Source organism: Pelodiscus sinensis, chromosome 29, assembly GCF_052426305.1.
Source record: "Pelodiscus sinensis isolate ZL-2025 chromosome 29, ASM5242630v1, whole genome shotgun sequence".
Classification (NCBI taxonomy): Eukaryota; Metazoa; Chordata; order Testudines; family Trionychidae; genus Pelodiscus; species Pelodiscus sinensis.
In genome coordinates, this window is record NC_143080.1 from 3,443,247 (window position 1) to 3,459,273 (window position 16,027).

A 16,027-nucleotide genomic window follows, 5' to 3' on the forward strand; every position below is an offset into this window, starting at 1 on the left:
TGATACATTTAGAGTTTCAGAACTTAACTGAGGAAGGGGATTGTGTGTTGGGCGGGGAGGGGGGGGAATACAAACATGTCTTGGTTGCCATGAAAGCTACCGACAGGGTCGGAATGATCCTCATGAAAAGGAAAAAAATGTTGCCCATCATTCATTTTAAGGTTCCATTTCTATAGATGTTTTAATAAATGGGTTAATCAATTGTAATGAGGTGTTTTAAAGTCTAGTGAGTTAATAGGCTACTTCAGATATTTCTATAGCACCTTCTCCTGATGTGTTTATAACCCTCTCTAAGACATACTATCCATGTTTATTACACACACCACTTAATTGTTTCTTGAGTCGTACCAACCATTGCTAAATGAAACCTTATTATAAAATAGGACCAAAATGTTATGTCTGCTCATTGTTAATTAAAAAAAAATTGAAGGATGAACTTTTCAAGTGCCGAATGGGATCTTTGGGGATGCGATCCTGTTGAAATCGGGGGTGGCTTTTGCGGGATGTGATCCTATTGAAATCAGGGGGCGGCTTTTGCGTGGATTTACAGAAAGCCCCCGATTAAAGAAAACACCGAGGCAAATGCAGGGCGGCATCTGGACATGTCTTTAACGTCTCACAGAGCTGATGGAGTCAAGGGGACTTAAATGCACCTGTGTACGTGCTGTCCTGCAGATGGGACGCTGTCTGGGAGTGAGGCTTTCAGCAGGGCTAGCCGGGTGCCTTGGACCTGGTTTCCATGGACGCTCTGCCGCGTGCAGCTCCAGGGGAGGCGATGGGGAGCTGTGAGTTCATGGCATCCTCGAGAGAATCAGCTCTGAGGGATCTTAAAATTGGGATCCCCCAAATGGAAGCACCCAAAAATCACACCCCCTTCTTGGAAAGGCTTGAGCTAATTAACTGACAAGAGGTGAGGGAAAGAGTGTCCAAGTCTTGTCCCCTAGGAACTGGGAGCGCAGTTTAGTCATGTGGTCTTGAGATTGCAGGCTGACCCGGACCCCTGGCTGGGGCGGGAGACAGCCTGAGCTCTGACCTGGTCCCAGGTGCCGGAACCTTTGTGGAGGGCCCTCCCTCTCCACAGCTGGTTTCACTGGCAGGGAGCCAGCCACCCTCTCCTGGTGCGACAGCAGCTCCTGGTGGGCGAAAGGTGTAATTGCACCTTATTCTGCAGGGGGGAAAAATCTGGGGGGGACATGAATTCTGCGCATATATTTCTTTTGTTAAAAAGGGGGAGGCATCGCCTCCTGCCCTTCCCCAACAGCAGTAGCTACCTGCGCTTGAGATGGCTTTGTGAAACCAGTAGGGATAGACATCAAACAAAACCTTGGCTGCCATACAAAACTGGCCCTTCCGCCTGATTTCCCAAAGGGTCCTACTTCCACTTAGGCAGTGAAACAAACAGACCAGGCGTTCCAAAGAGCCCTGCACGTCAGGGGCTCAGCTCACTTGAGATCTGGCTGCTAATTGAGATGCCTGCGAGAGGATTGGTCTTAGGAAATCTGGCGCTGAGGGTGGGGCGGAGCCCAAGCATAATCAGCCCCATGTCAGAACCAGGGATGTTAAATGGTGTGTAATTAGCTAATCAAGGAGTTGGAGTTTCCATCGATTAGTCGATAAGGGGGGAAACCCCGGGAGCTCACCCCACTGCGGGTCTGCCTTTTAAATGTATTAAGAGACGCCAGGCAGACGTGCAGCAGAGGGGCGGGGGGAAGACACCACGTGTGAGCTGGGAATCAGCTGTCCCAGCTCCCGCCTGGTCCCAGCTATGCCTCTGCCTCCCCTGCCCTTCCCAGCATGCTGGGGGGACCAGCTGGCTCCCCCCAGCACCAGCTTGTACTTCCCCGCTGCTGCCTCTGATAGAGGCAGTGGGGGGGAGGGAGCGACTAGTCAAGTCACCACTCGACTACCCGATAAGCCTATGCTTCTCAGGTAGTTGACTAGTTGACTAGTCGCTTACATCCCTAGTCAGAACAGGACAAATCTCACAGCTTGAATGTTGGAGGACAGTTTGGATCCAAACACTTGTGGTCCCCACTAGGGATGTAAAATCCCAGTTAAAATGTTAACCGGTTAAATGGAATGTTAAACATTCCGGTTAACCGAGTTCCCACAGGCAGAGGGCTACTGCAGCCCAGCTGGGCCGCCAGTTAACTGGTTACCCATTAACACCACTAGTTCCCATAGCATTCATCTTTCAGTGGTAATAAATTAGCCCCTTTATCCTAGGATCCAAGCACCTTGCAATCTGACATGTATTTTCCTCCCAGCACCCCCGTGAGATAGGCACGGCTATTATCCACCTGGTACAGATGGGAAAACAGGCACGGAGGCTCCCAGAAGTTTTGGCATTTAATCCCCGTTCATTTAAATGGGAGCGAAGTGCCTAATATCTCCGAGGATCTGACAGGTGCTGGAACGAAGGCTGTGAAGGGGGGCCGCAGCACCCCCTGGCTTGAAGTGAGTTCCAGTCTATTCAGGGTTTCCAGGTTGGTACCACTGCCTATAAAGCATTCCTGGAGAAAGTCCCTAAAACAGTGTGCCATATTGGGGTGCTTTAGTGGGAGCATTACCAGCAGATTGAGGGAAGTGATTATTCCCCTCTATTCGGCACTGGTGAGGCCACATCTGGAGTATTGCATCCAATTCTGGGCCCCCCGTTACAGAACGGAAGTAGAGGCATTGGAGAGAGTCCAGCGGAGGGCAACCAAAATGATTAGGGGGCTGGAGCTCAGGACTTATGAGGAGAGGCTGAGGGATTCGGGTTTATTTAGTCTCCACAAGGGAAGAGTGAAGGGAGATTGGAGAGCAGCCTTCAACTCCCTGAAGGGAAGTTCCAAGAGGATGGAGAGAGGCTGTTCTCAGTGGTGGCAGATGGCAGAACGAGGAGCAATGGGCTCAAGTTGCAGTGGGAGAGGTCTAGGCTGGAGATTAGGAAAAACTATTTCACGAGAAGGGTGATGAAGCCCTGGGATGGGTCCCCTAGGAAGGGGATGGAATCTCCATCCCTAGAGGTTTTTCAGTCCCAGCTTGACAAAGCCCTGGCTGGGTTGATTTAGTTGGGGTTGGCCCTGCTTTTAGTGGACGGTTGGACTTGATGACTTTCTGAGGTCTCTTCCAACCTTATGATTCTGTGAATCTATGAACTCATGCAGCCAGCTCTAGGGTGGAGCACAGCAGCTGGTTAACATCCCACAGCTACACTACACAAACGGTCTGCGACGTATCCATTGAAACGAAGGGAGAATTTTAGAGAGGCAGAACCGCATTGGACTTTACCCAGTATGTCAGGGTTAACACTTCTATTTTTCTTCTTCTAACTGGAATAATTGCTCTCTGGCTAGGTTATTCTACAGCTGCCAACAGCAGGGTATCGTGCACCTTGCGGTGATACAGCTGGCCGGTTGGAAACAGGGTTAGGTGCATGATCCATCTGATCTGGTACAGCAAGTCCTGTGTCTCTAATGGAAAATGCCTTTGGGGTCTGTCATAAACACAAGAGGCAGCTCAAGCTGCATTGTGCTTCCTAAAACCATTCTGGGCCACAGGATCACTCCTGACATCGGCCTTAATTTGGGAAAGCACACACTTCATTCTCACTGATTTCAGTGGCACTTACTTCGGGGTTGTCACCCTGCTGGGGGAGGTTTTCTACAATCATGGGTGAGGTCAGAGAACTAGCTACTAACGGCCAAAGCCCATTTGCTTCTTTTTCTCCGGTGTTGGGTGATAGGAATGAACCATCAGTTTCACACATACAGAATGGGAAGCGACTGGCTAGGAAGGAGTCCTGCAGAAAAGGGATCTAGGGGTCAAAGTGGACCACAAGGTAAATAGGAGTCAACAGTGCGACACTGTTGGAAAAAAAAGCAAACGTCATTTTGGGCTGTATTAACAGGAGTGTTGTGAGCAAGACACAAGAAGTCATTCTCCCGCTCTACTCTGCGCTGGTTAGGCCTCAGTTGGAGTCTTGTGTCCAGTTCTGGGCACCACATTTCAGGAAATATGTGGAGAAATTGGAGAGGATTCAGAGAAGGGCAGCAATAATGATGAAAGGTCTAGAAAACATGAGTTGTGAGGGAAGACTGAAAGAATTGGTCGTGTTTACTTCAGAAAAGAAAAGACCGAGAGGGGACATGATAGCAGCTTTCATGTACCTAAAAGGGTGTTACAAGGAGGAGGAGGAGGAAAAATTGTTCTCCTTAACCTCTGGTGATCAGACAAGAAGTAATAGGCTTAAATTGCAGCAAGAGAGGTTTAGGTTGGACATTAGGAAAAACTTCCTAACTATCAGGGTGGTTAAACACTTGAAATCTCCATCTCTGGAGATATTAAGAGCAGGTTAGATGCACATCTGTCAGAGATGATCTAGATGTTGTTTGGTCCTGCTGTGAGGGCAGGGGACTGGACTTGATGACCTCTTAAGATCCCTGCCAGTTCTAGTATTCTATGATTCTATGATACCTTGTTCCCTATAAGCTGGGTGCTTGGGCGGCCACCCAGGAGAAATCCAAGTGTCACCCAGCTGATTAACAGAGTGCCCCAGAGTGCCTGTTGTAGCTAGTTCTCTGACCTCACCCACAATTCAAGAAAACCTCCCCCATCAGGGTGACAACTCTGAAGTAAGTGCTCAAGTGCCACTGAAATCTGCATGTGTTTCTATTAGTAGTGCACATTTGCACATGCCTTAGTGCGCATAACAAAATGTGTTCTGCACATGCATGTAAAAGAATTAGAGCGGGACCATTGCTTTGACCCCTATTTTCCAGGCAAGCACTCATGAGAGAAAAGCATGAACAGAGGAGCAATGCCCTGCCATGTTTTGTCATCTGATTCCTCTGGAAAATGGCAGGGATTCATCCAGCAATCTCCCCGTCCCCTTTGTTCTTAGCCATCTGTGCTGGTTAAATCATTGCAGCTGTCAAAAAGTTACATTTTCCCCATGGTAAATATTACAAAACCAAAACTGCATTCCCTTTGATGCTTAGAACATTCCTGTAAAGGGAAGTGGATGAGGCTAGGGTAGCAAACTCACTCTTCAGCTTTTGTGTTCCGCTTCGGGAAATTGGCAGAGCTCACGGAAAGCACCGTGGGAGGATGTTAAAATGAGATTTTTCTCAGGGTTCATTAGGTCAGCAGAATCCCTTCATGTAACTATAGCCGTGGAGTTCATTTGGCTATTGCATTGAGCGGCTCTAGCATTACAAAAAAATGACAGCCAAAGCCCACAAACCCAAGCATTTCAGGTCCTGGCTCTCCTGTAAGCACCTATCAATGGATTCGTTACGGGCTCCATTGAAAAATGAACATTCCAATCTGATCCAGCAACGTCCTTAACTTTCAGCTCTTGAGTCATCCCGTGGGAGTCAACACGGCAGTGTCCACAGCAGAGGAGGAAAACAACCTAGGATCAGGGCCGGACTATGGGGTGGGCTAGCCAGGCAGCTGCCCAGGGTGCTAACTCACAGGGGGGGCACCCGGCTCCCAGTGGGCTGCAGCGGCTGCCCGGGGCGGGGGCCATGTTAAGCCCCGCAGCACCACCCAGCAGCTCCCTTCCCCCGCGTCCGCAGGGTTGTCCAGGCGCAGCCCGCCTCAGGTGGCCCCAGGCCGACTGGGCAGCGCATGCACCGTGCATCCACCCACGCGCCCCGGGGGCGGGCCCACGCATGCGTCATGTGCCCGGAGGCGGGGCCGTGCATCCCAGGGGCGGGCCTGCGCACCTGGAGCCCGGGGCGCCAATATGGCTCCGACCGGCCCTGCCTAGGATTACTGACTCCCGATCCTATTAATTATTATCTGTATTTCCATAGCTCCTGGGACCACTTGTCCTGGAGCAGGCCTTCCCGTGCCAGGCGCAAACCCCGAACACAAAGTCCCCCTGCCCAAAGTGTTTACCTGCTAACTTTTAGAAAAGAGAAGAGTGATGCACAATGGAAAAAAGAATCCCAACGATACGTACAAAATGATGGGGACTAATTTAGCTGTTACCACTGGAGAGAGATCTTGGAGTCATTGTGGAGAGTTCTCTGAAAACGTCCAGCAGCCGTCAAAACAGCAAACAGAACAAAGGAATCAATAAAAAAGGGATGGAGAATAAGACAGAGAACATCTTATCGCCTCTATAAATCCAGGGTACGCTCACATCTCGAACACTGTGTCTAGATGTGGTCGCCTCATCTCAAAAAAAAAAACCTCTTGGCATTGGAAAAGGTTCAAAAAAGGGCAACAAAAATGATCAGGGATTTGGAATGGGTGCCATATGAAGGGAGAGTAAAAAGACTTGGACTTTCAGCTGAGAAAAGAGGAGACTAAGGGGGGATATGATAGAAAAGCATGACAGGTGGGGAGAAAGTGAATAAGGAAAAGTTAGTGCAGTGCATTCGGTTAGCATGTTTGGCTGTTAACTGAAAGGTTAGTGGTTTGAGCCCACCTAAGGATGGGTGACAAGTTGCTATTTTGGGGACTGGACGTGAAGTCCCTTCCAGTCCTAGTATTCTACTATTTATTGTTCCCATATCGTAAGAACTAGGGGCCAGCCAATGAAATGAATAGGCAGCAGGTTTAAAACAAACAAAAGGAAGTATTTCTTCACGCAGTGCACAGTCAACCTGTGGAACTCCTTGCCAGAAGATGTCGTGAAGACCAGGACTTGAACAGGGTTCCAAAAAGAGTTAGATAAATGCATGGAGGATAGACCCATTAATACCCACCTACCGAGACGGGTAGGTGTGGTGTCCCTAGCCTCTGTTTGTCAGAGGCTGGAAATGGGTGACAAGAGAGGGATCACACCATGAGCTTTCGTCAGTAAAACCCACTTTATCAGATGAGTCGGATAGAGTGGGTCTTACTCACGAAAGCTCGTGGTCCTATCTATTTTGGTTAGTCTCTAAGGTGCCACCGGACGGCTCACTGTTTTTAAAGTTCCAGACTAACACGGCGATGCCCTCTGAGGTTTTTTAAGAAAAGAGGCACCCGAAGGAACCAGAAGGGTGAGTACTCTTGTGCTTTGACCAAACCAATCCAGTCAGAAGCGAAAGCTGGTCAATTCAAATGAGAAATAAGGCACTTAAAAAAAAAACCCAGGGAAGATGGTGAAACATTGGAACAAACTACAGGGAAGTGGGTGCGTCTCCCTTTGCTGCCTTAAACTGGGCACCCAAACTTTGTGCTCAGACAAGGTAGGCAGATCCTGAAGTTAAAAATCTTCCAGAGCTGGATGGCCCCCACATCAGGTTCTTGATTTCCTACTTAAGCACCTACCCACAAGGGGAAACTTCAGGTGGTAGGCAAGTTAGTCTGTACGGGATAAACTTAAAAAACAACAAATGGTCTGGTAGACTATTATAGACTAACAAAACACGTAGGCTGTGTCTAGACTGGCAAGTTTTTCCACAAAAGCAGTTGCTTTTGTGGAAAAACTTGCCAGCTGTCTACACTGGCCGCTTGAATTTCCACAAGAACATTGACTTCCTACTGTCTGAAATCAGTGCTTCTTGCAGAAATACTATGCTGCTCCCGTTCGGACAAAAGTACTGTTGCTCAAAAGGGCCAGTGTAGACAGCTCAGATTTGTTTTGAACAAAAAAGCCCCAATTGCAAAAATAGCCCGACTGGGGCTTTTTTGCGCAAAAGCGCGTCTAGATTGGCCACGGATGCTTTTGCGGAAAAGCGTCCTGCCAATCTAGACGCTCTGTTCCGCAAATGCTTTTAATGGAAAACTTTCCTGTTACAAGCATTTGCGGAAAATCATGCCAGTCTAGACGTAGCCGTAGATGGGATCATGAGCTTTCGTGACTCTGGTTATCTGAATGAGCGCACTGTGCTCATGAAAGCTCATGATACTATCTACATGTTCTGTTAGTCTAGAACAGGGGTCTCCAAACTGCAGCCCGCGAGGCCCTCTCATCCGGCCCGTGGAGACCTTTTTGTCTACGGAAAAAAAATTACGGAAATTTACGTTCAAAATAGGACTGGTGGGTTTTTACCAGTTTTTGCCCAAGGAAGACTTTCCTAATGTCAAAACTTTTGCATCAAGGTACCTTTCAATCTTTGGTCCGATGATAATCTCAGGTCACTGTTGATGTTAGGGACAACAAATCTAAAGCCAGAAATGTCTGCTATTTTGGCATCCAGGAAACAATTTCACCATTCACACTAATACAGGTGTTCATGTGTAGTGTATCAATGTGTTATTAAATAATAACTGAATAAAATAATATTAAATAAATAATTAAAAACAACATCCATGTTTTTTATTTGGACCTCAAGTGTGTAGTCGGCCCCCGAACTGCTGTTTGATAGTTAATGCGGCCCTCGGGCTGAAAAGTTTGGAGACCCCTGGTCTAGAACAATGTTTCTCAACCAGTGGTACCCTTAGGGGTACTCGATAGAAGTCTGGGGGTACCTCAACACCACTGAAAACTGGAGCAAACTGCATTTTTTGTTTTAAATTGTACAGCGTTTTATTATGTTTGTACTTTTTACACCCAACAATTTCACCACCCGCCCGGCTTTGATTGTTTATAAAAATGTGTTGCAATGGTAGAAAAAAATTTGGTGCGTCTGAAAACTGTAGGAACCGGGGGAGGCGGGAGGAGGGGGGTAACTCACAATTTTTTTTAAAGGGTACTTTATTTTAAAAAAAAAGGTTGAGCAACGCTGGTCTATAAAGTGCTCCCAGACCCTTCTTGTTTTACAAGGGGGAAGTGCGTACGTGTGGCAGGGGCGGGGGAGCGTTTGTGCGGGGAAATGTAGGAGCCTTTCGTTTAGGCCCCCGCCTTGGCAAGCTGCCCCGACGGGTTTCGGTGCCCCCAGCAATCAGGCCAGCGGCTGGCAGGCCCGAGAGCTGCCCCGGGGGCTGTGCAAAGCCGAGGCGAGGCGGGCGCCTTCCGTGCGGGCTTGGCCGCTGCTGGCTGTGTCGAGGCAGCCTCCTGCCCTGGCGCCAGCGCGGCTCGCTCCTCCCGCAGCCCGGAGGCAGGGGGCTCCGCTTGCAAGGGGAAGGGGGGCTCCTTGCACCAGGCCGCCGGTGCAAGCCCGGCCCGGGCTGCCAAGCCCCGCCGTGCCGAGGGGGGGAACCCTTCTGCGGCTGGCCCGGCTCCGCGGCTGCAAAGCGGCCCGGCATCGCCTGCGCCTTCCGGCCGGGAAGGTGGCCCCGAGCCGCGGCGGCGCCAGCCATGCGGGCGCTGCAGAGACCGGCCGCTCTCATGACACTGGTGAGCGCAGCCTGCGCCAGGGCGGCGGGCTGCCGGGTAGGCGCGCTGGGTAGGGCCGCTAGTGCGGCCTTAGGGGGCGGGGAAACAGCCCCCCCGTGAACCCCCTCCCGGGTCCCCAGCACTATTTCTCGGGGTTCAGCATGTGCCAGGGGGTTGGACTCGAGCTAGGCTGGGAATGGGGGGGCATGGCCTGGCAACCCCCCCCTTTGCCCTTCGTTAGGGATTATTGATTAATGAGCTTGACTGAGCTAGCACCCACTGAGACCCCCCTGGACTGTGCAAACACAGAGACTTGGCCTCCTCGGCCCGGCTTGCACCAAACCTCCTGGGGGGGCTCCCACAGGGGTGTGAACAGTTCACACCCCTGCAGCCAAAGTCGCCCGGCCTTGGCCCGCGGGGACACGTCTGTGCTGGGATGTGTTTCCCGCCAGTGTGACGAGAGCCCTGTTGCGGGGACACAGCAAAACCACCTCCCCCGCCTGGCGGGGTTGAGCGGGGATGTGCGGAGGGGGCTGCAGAGCTGGTGTAAACGCTGCATGACCTGGGTAAACCTAGCGTGCCGCACGAGCCATCCCACCCCACGGCAGTCAGCGGCGTAGTTAAGGGGACCCGAGCCCTGTTAAAGTCACCGCTAGGTTCTTCCATCCACCCAAGGGAGGATAGTAAATACAGGTTGAACCTCTCTGGTCCGGCAGCATCCATGGTCCGGCGTGATGTTAGTTCACCGGATGTCCACTGATCATGGCTGTGGCCAAGTTTCCCGCGGTCCCATACAGTTTGTTTACAGCCACCAGGCCTGGCTCTCCGTGTTCTGTGCTGTTGTTTAGCTCTGGTTTACCCCTAAACGTCTTCTAAGAGCCCAGCAAACAGTGGAAGGGTCATGGTGCCAGACAATATTGACCTCCCGTGGTTTGGCAAATTCTCTGGTTCAGCACCGGTCAGGTCCAGAGGATGCCGGACTAGAGACCCACCTTGCTGGCCAGGAAGCAGCGAGTGGGCTAAATATGGAGCGTGAGCTGCAGGAGGGGTTATCCAGCATGTCAGACCTGTACTTATTTGGGGTGGCCTCTCCCGACTCTTGCACCATTACAGCTGCACTGTTTGTAAGGCACATGCTTCATCAGAGTTAGCCAAGGACCTCCCCTCTTGCTGAGAGCTTCTGCGTCCACCATAGAGCACAGTCGTATCTTAATGAAAAAGCTAGACAAAGTAGTCGATAAGCGGGGAGCTGCCGCGAGGTTAGCTGACTGGGACTAGGCATCAGCCGGGAATCAACTGATGCCCGGCTTGCGCCCGGTCCCCGCTACCCCCCTGCCTCCCCTGTCCCCCACGAAGATGGTGCTGGGGGAAGATGGTGCTCAGAGGCTTTTAAGCCGGCTCCCCCCAGCACCGGCTCCTGCTCTCCCACCCCTTTTGCTGCCTCTGATAAGGCAGAAGGGGGGGGACCAATTAGTCGACTAGTCCCTCGACTATCCGATAAGCTTTTGCTTATCCGATAGTCGACTAGTCACATAGGGATCCCATGTCATATACAAGAATCAGAACTAGGGATGTGAAATGGGTAACTGGTTAACGACACTGTTGGTAGGATCCTTGCTTAGATTTTTAGTTTCGCCCACTCCCCAGGCCTGATGCACAAGGAGATCTCGTAAAAACAACCTGCCGCTGAGTTTCACCTCAAAGGACAGCTTCTCCATGGCTATCTGACCGTAGCTCCTTTTCCACAGGCCAGGAGTTCTTCGGGGGCCTCTTCGTCCCCTCCCCAGCCAGCAATTGCAGCCAAACACCCCTACCAAGTGGACTTGAAGGCAGAAAAGCGTTACGCTTGGTGCGCCTGTGGCCACAGCAAAAAACAGGTAACTTCCAAAATCGTTCTGGGTTTCTCCTTCCTGTCCATCTTCCCCCTCCCCACAGGTTTCTTAACAACCCGTCCAGCTTGGAAGCTTTTTTTCCATTGGCCAGTGACTTCCTCTGAGTTCTTGCAAAACGATGGGAATTCCATACACGTTTCCTCCCAACTCTTGCTTCCAATGCCTGCTGCTTCAGGGGCGGAGCGAGAAACACCTCCCCCCGGTGGCCGTGGTTGGGATAACTTAATTGTTTCCCTAGCTCCTCTCTGTTAAACTTAAAAAACAACAAATGGTCTGGTAGCACTTTAAAGACTAACAAAACATGTAGATGGTATCATGAGCTTTCGTGGGCACAGCCCACTTCTTTGGATGTCCAGAACTAAAATAAATAGGGGAGAAGGCAGGGGAGGGGGAGGGGAGAGAAGGAAAGAAATGGGGGAGACGACAAGAAAAGGCAGTGGATATAAAAAAATACCAAGGGGAAAGCTAAGCTGGAATGTAACAGGAAAAACAAATAGTCTATAAACACCTAACGACTGGCTAGTCAAAAGAGGTCGATAAGAACCATTAGCAGGCAATAGAGAAGAAGAGTATTAACACCAGATACTATACAGACAAAGAATCATTGGTACCTTCATTGTTTGGTAGGTTGATAATGTCCCAGCCATCTGGTATCTCCATTCAGACCATTAGCATGAGTATCAAACTCGTGAATGAATTGTCCTTCCCTGTGTATTTGGCTTGAAATTATCTTTCAGTAGCTCTCCCTCAGTTGAAGCTAGTGGTGGCTAAAGACAGAGTGTTCTCAGGATCGGGCCCAGGCCTCTGCCATGCGCTTCATTTTAGCATGAGTTCTGGGGGCTAGGAAATACCGAGGCACTGAGCCAGCTGGCCAGAAACTCTCCTTTCTCTGCCTTTTTAAAGCCAGGGGTCTGTAGGAAACCAAGGTCTGTTGGCTGCGGTGGCCCCGGGCTGTGTGTGGAGTTCCGCATTCCTCCTTTGCAATGTACAAGAGCCCCAGCAGTGGCTCTTGTACATTTCAAAGGAGGAATGCGGAAGTGCCTATCGACTAGTCGAGAAATTCCATCGACTACTCGACTAGTCAATTAACCGCAATTTAACATCCTTACTCTGTACACAAATGGGGGGGGCGCTAATAAACGGACACTTCCTTGGCTGCCCTTTGGTGGTCTCTGCTGGTGTGAGGGGCAGAAGGCGCAGGAGAAAATCGGGAGGCCAGTATTCTATGGGTGGCCCACAAGACACTGCTTGCTTGGAAATGGGAATGGCTCTTTGTCTGAGATGGAGCAGACTGGCTCTGCGGCTCCTCCTAAGAGGAAGGGTGGACCAGCGGTTTGGGCACTTACTTGGGGTTCAAAGACCTGGCTTCTGTTCTTTGTCCTGCCCCAGGCTGCATGTGTGGCCTTGGGCAAGTCACTTAATCTCGCTGTGCTTCCGCTTCCCCCCTCTGTGCCTCAGTTTCCCCAGCTGTGCCCTGCCCTCCAGGAGCCAGAAGCTCTATCTAGATATTTTAAAATGTGCATCTGTCTGTGAGTCTGTCTGTTCAAGAACTCCTCCTAAATGGTAAGAGTTAGGGCCACCAAATTCGGCAGGCAGCTTCCTCTTACCCTAACTTGCAGCAAGGTCAGGGTTTGGCTGGGCCAAGAAAACAGGAAGTGCTGGGAATGGGACTGTTTTCCAGAACTTGAAAAGGGGCGGGACAGAAAGAAGAGGGACACGAAAGGGAGGGACACAGAGAGGAGGGGGGCAATACTGGGAGTGGCCACTGGGGGCAGCGAGCACAGGGGAGAGCTATATGCAGAGATACCATGGGGTACGGAGAGAGCGGGGTGGGGGGGGCAGCCCCACCACCAACAGAGTGGCTGGCCGGAAGGGCTGGGGCCCTGCCATCATGCCAACCACCAGACTGTGTAAGTGGCTGCCTTGCCCCAAACTCTTCCCCCTCTCTGGCCCTTGGCCGCAGCCCTGTGGGGGGGAAGGCCCTTGGCAGCAGGGGTGTGTGGGGGGGGGGGAGAACAGAAGGCCTCGCCAGATGGGACCCACACCCTGAGTCCCTCCTCACCCCCCCAACCCTCACAAGCCACCAAACTCCTGCTTTGCCCTCTTCCCCCTCCCATCCTCAAGGCCCTGCCCTGACGCCTGCACCCTCCCCAACGCCAGCCCCCTGCCCTGACGCCTGCACCCTCCCCACCGCCAGCCCCCTGCCCTGACGCCTGCACCCTCCCCACCGCCAGCCCCCTGCTCTGACGCCTGCACCCTCCCCACCGCCAGCCCCCTGCCCTGACGCCTGCACCCTCCCCACCGCCAGCCCCCTGCCCTGACGCCTGCACCCTCCCCACCGCCAGCCCCCTGCCCTGACGCCTGCACCCTCCCCACCGCCAGACCCCTGCCCTGACGCCTGCACCCTCCCCACCGCCAGACCCCTGCTCTGACGCCTGCACCCTCCCCACCACCAGACGCCTGCCCTGACGCCTGCACCCTCCCCACCGCCAGCCCCCTGCCCTGACGCCTGCACCCTCCCCACCGCCAGCCCCCTGCCCTGACGCCTGCACCCTCCCCACCGCCAGCCCCCTGCTCTGACGCCTGCACCCTCCCCACCGCCAGCCCCCTGCTCTGACGCCTGCACCCTCCCCACCGCCAGCCCCCTGCCCTGACGCCTGCACCCTCCCCACCGCCAGACCCCTGCTCTGACGCCTGCACCCTCCCCACCGCCAGCCCCCTGCCCTGACGCCTGCACCCTCCCCACCGCCAGACCCCTGCTCTGACGCCTGCACCCTCCCCACCGCCAGCCCCCTGCCCTGACGCCTGCACCCTCCCCACCGCCAGACCCCTGCTCTGACGCCTGCACCCTCCCCAACGCCAGCCCCCTGCCCTGACGCCTGCACCCTCCCCACCGCCAGCCCCCTGCCCTGACGCCTGCACCCTCCCCACCGCCAGCCCCCTGCTCTGACGCCTGCACCCTCCCCACCGCCAGCCCCCTGCCCTGACGCCTGCACCCTCCCCACCGCCAGCCCCCTGCCCTGACGCCTGCACCCTCCCCACCGCCAGCCCCCTGCCCTGACGCCTGCACCCTCCCTACCGCCAGCCCCCTGCCCTGACGCCTGCACCCTCCCCACCGCCAGACCCCTGCCCTGACGCCTGCACCCTCCCCACCGCCAGACCCCTGCTCTGACGCCTGCACCCTCCCCACCGCCAGCCCCCTGCTCTGACGCCTGCACCCTCCCCACCGCCAGACCCCTGCCCTGACGCCTGCACCCTCCCCACCGCCAGACCCCTGCTCTGACGCCTGCACCCTCCCCACCGCCAGCCCCCTGCTCTGCCTGCCCCTGCCAGCCCCCTGCTCTGACGCCTGCACCCTCCCCACCGCCAGACCCCTGCTCTGACGCCTGCACCCTCCCCACCGCCAGCCCCCTGCTCTGACGCCTGCACCCTCCCCACCGCCAGACCCCTGCCCTGACGCCTGCACCCTCCCCACTGCCAGACCCCTGCCCTGACGCCTGCACCTTCCCCACCGCCAGACCCCTGCTCTGATGCCTGCACCCTCCCCACCGCCAGACCCCCTGCCCTGACGCCTGCACCCTCCCCACCACCAGACGCCTGCCCTGACGCCTGCACTCTCCCCACCGCCAGACCCCTGCCCTGACGCCTGCACCCTCCCCACCGCCAGCCCCCTGCTCTGACGCCTGCACCCTCCCCACCGCCAGCCCCCTGCCCTGACGCCTGCACCCTCCCCACCGCCAGCCCCCTGCTCTGACGCCTGCACCCTCCCCACCGCCAGACGCCTGCCCTGACGCCTGCACCCTCCCCACCGCCAGACCCCTGCCCTGTGTAGGTCTTCTGGTAAATACCTAAACAATTATGCGGCCCTCAGGTGGTGGGGGCTGGATCAGAACCTGAGCTCCGGGAAGCAGTCTCTCTCCTTCCCACCAGCCCCGCCGTTCCTCTTCGCCCGGTGGCCCGCAGGATAACCACATCTTTGTTCCTTTTGCCCTCCAGCCTTTCTGCGACGGATCCCATAAAACAGCCGCCCCCGAGATCTCTCCCCTGCGGTTCCAGCTGGCCGAGGCGAAGAGCGTCTGGCTGTGCGGGTGCAAACACACCAAATCCCCTCCGTACTGCGACGGCACCCACAAGGAGGAGTTCATTCAGAAAGCAAAGCTCCCTGGACCAGCTTGATGGAGGCTTCCTGTCCCTGACACAAGTTGGAGCACCTGGCAACTCCCATGCTCAGAATTTCCGGCACCTGCCCGGAACCCCAGTTTCTCTGAAATGGTTCTTTTGTTTGTGAAACGGTCAATAAAATATTAACAACCATCTAGACGGCTCTGGGGCTTTCAGAAATTCCCAAGGTCCCAGCTCCTGGGTGTTCCTCCTCCCAGCCCCACTCCTCTGGGTTGGGGGAAGGCGGCTTTTAAAGTTAGCAATGCAAAGGAGGGTTGGAAAAGTTCTCGTCCCCCAGGGCTGTGGATTACACCAGAGGCAGGACCCCTGGTGCTTGTCTGTGGATCTGTTTCCCAAGCTTGCTGCCTCCTGATAACCCCTCCACCTGTTGGCGGATGGATCTTAAATCTTGAACTGCTATGCTTTGAGCGAAAGAATCACATCCAGGCAGTATCAGATTCATGGCCTCACATATCTGGTCCAGCCGGTAGAAGGAAACCTAGATCCACACTGGGTTAAAGTAGATGGAGCCTTTCATCGAAAGAGGCTTCCTGCCTTAGTCCAGAGTGACTTCACTTGAGTTGATATGGGTAGGAACAGATCAGAATCTGGTCCCTTCTTCTGTGATCACTCCCTGGTGGCCTTACCTTCAGCTCAAAATAGTTGATTGATTTTTCTTCCTCCTAGTCTGAGAGGGGTGGCTGTGTTCATCTGTAAAGTCAGGTTAATCTACACTCAGAGTCGACACCGTTACCCTGGGCTTAAACAAAGACATTAACTGCTCGGC

At 53.8% G+C, this 16,027-nt stretch overlaps 1 protein-coding gene across 2 annotated transcripts; it reads left to right on the top strand.

The window, feature by feature from the left end:
• The first annotated feature begins 8,772 nt into the window (after window positions 1-8,772).
• On the top strand, window positions 8,773-15,395 carry CISD3 (CDGSH iron sulfur domain 3). 2 transcript variants are annotated; one of them, XM_089774004.1, is made up of 3 exons: window positions 8,773-9,244; window positions 10,936-11,064; window positions 15,076-15,395. In XM_089774004.1, exons 1-3 carry the CDS (start codon window positions 9,170-9,172, stop codon window positions 15,253-15,255), a joined length of 384 nt encoding a protein of 127 aa, XP_089630130.1. In that variant the 5' UTR covers window positions 8,773-9,169; the 3' UTR covers window positions 15,256-15,395. The 2 variants fall into 2 exon arrangements, with proteins under 2 accessions (XP_089630130.1, XP_075767482.1); XM_075911367.2 differs by having other exon boundaries at window positions 8,799-9,208.
• Window positions 15,396-16,027: the final 632 nt, after the last annotated feature.

Coding starts and splice junctions, on each gene's coding strand:
- CISD3 (XM_089774004.1), top strand. CDS start 9,170: ATGCGGGCGCTGCAGAGACCGGCCGCTCTCATGACACTGGTGAGCGCA. Junction 9,245..10,935: donor CCAGGGCGGCGGGCTGCCGG/GTAGGCGCGCTG, acceptor CCTTTTCCACAG/GCCAGGAGTTCTTCGGGGGC. Junction 11,065..15,075: donor GTGGCCACAGCAAAAAACAG/GTAACTTCCAAA, acceptor TTTGCCCTCCAG/CCTTTCTGCGACGGATCCCA.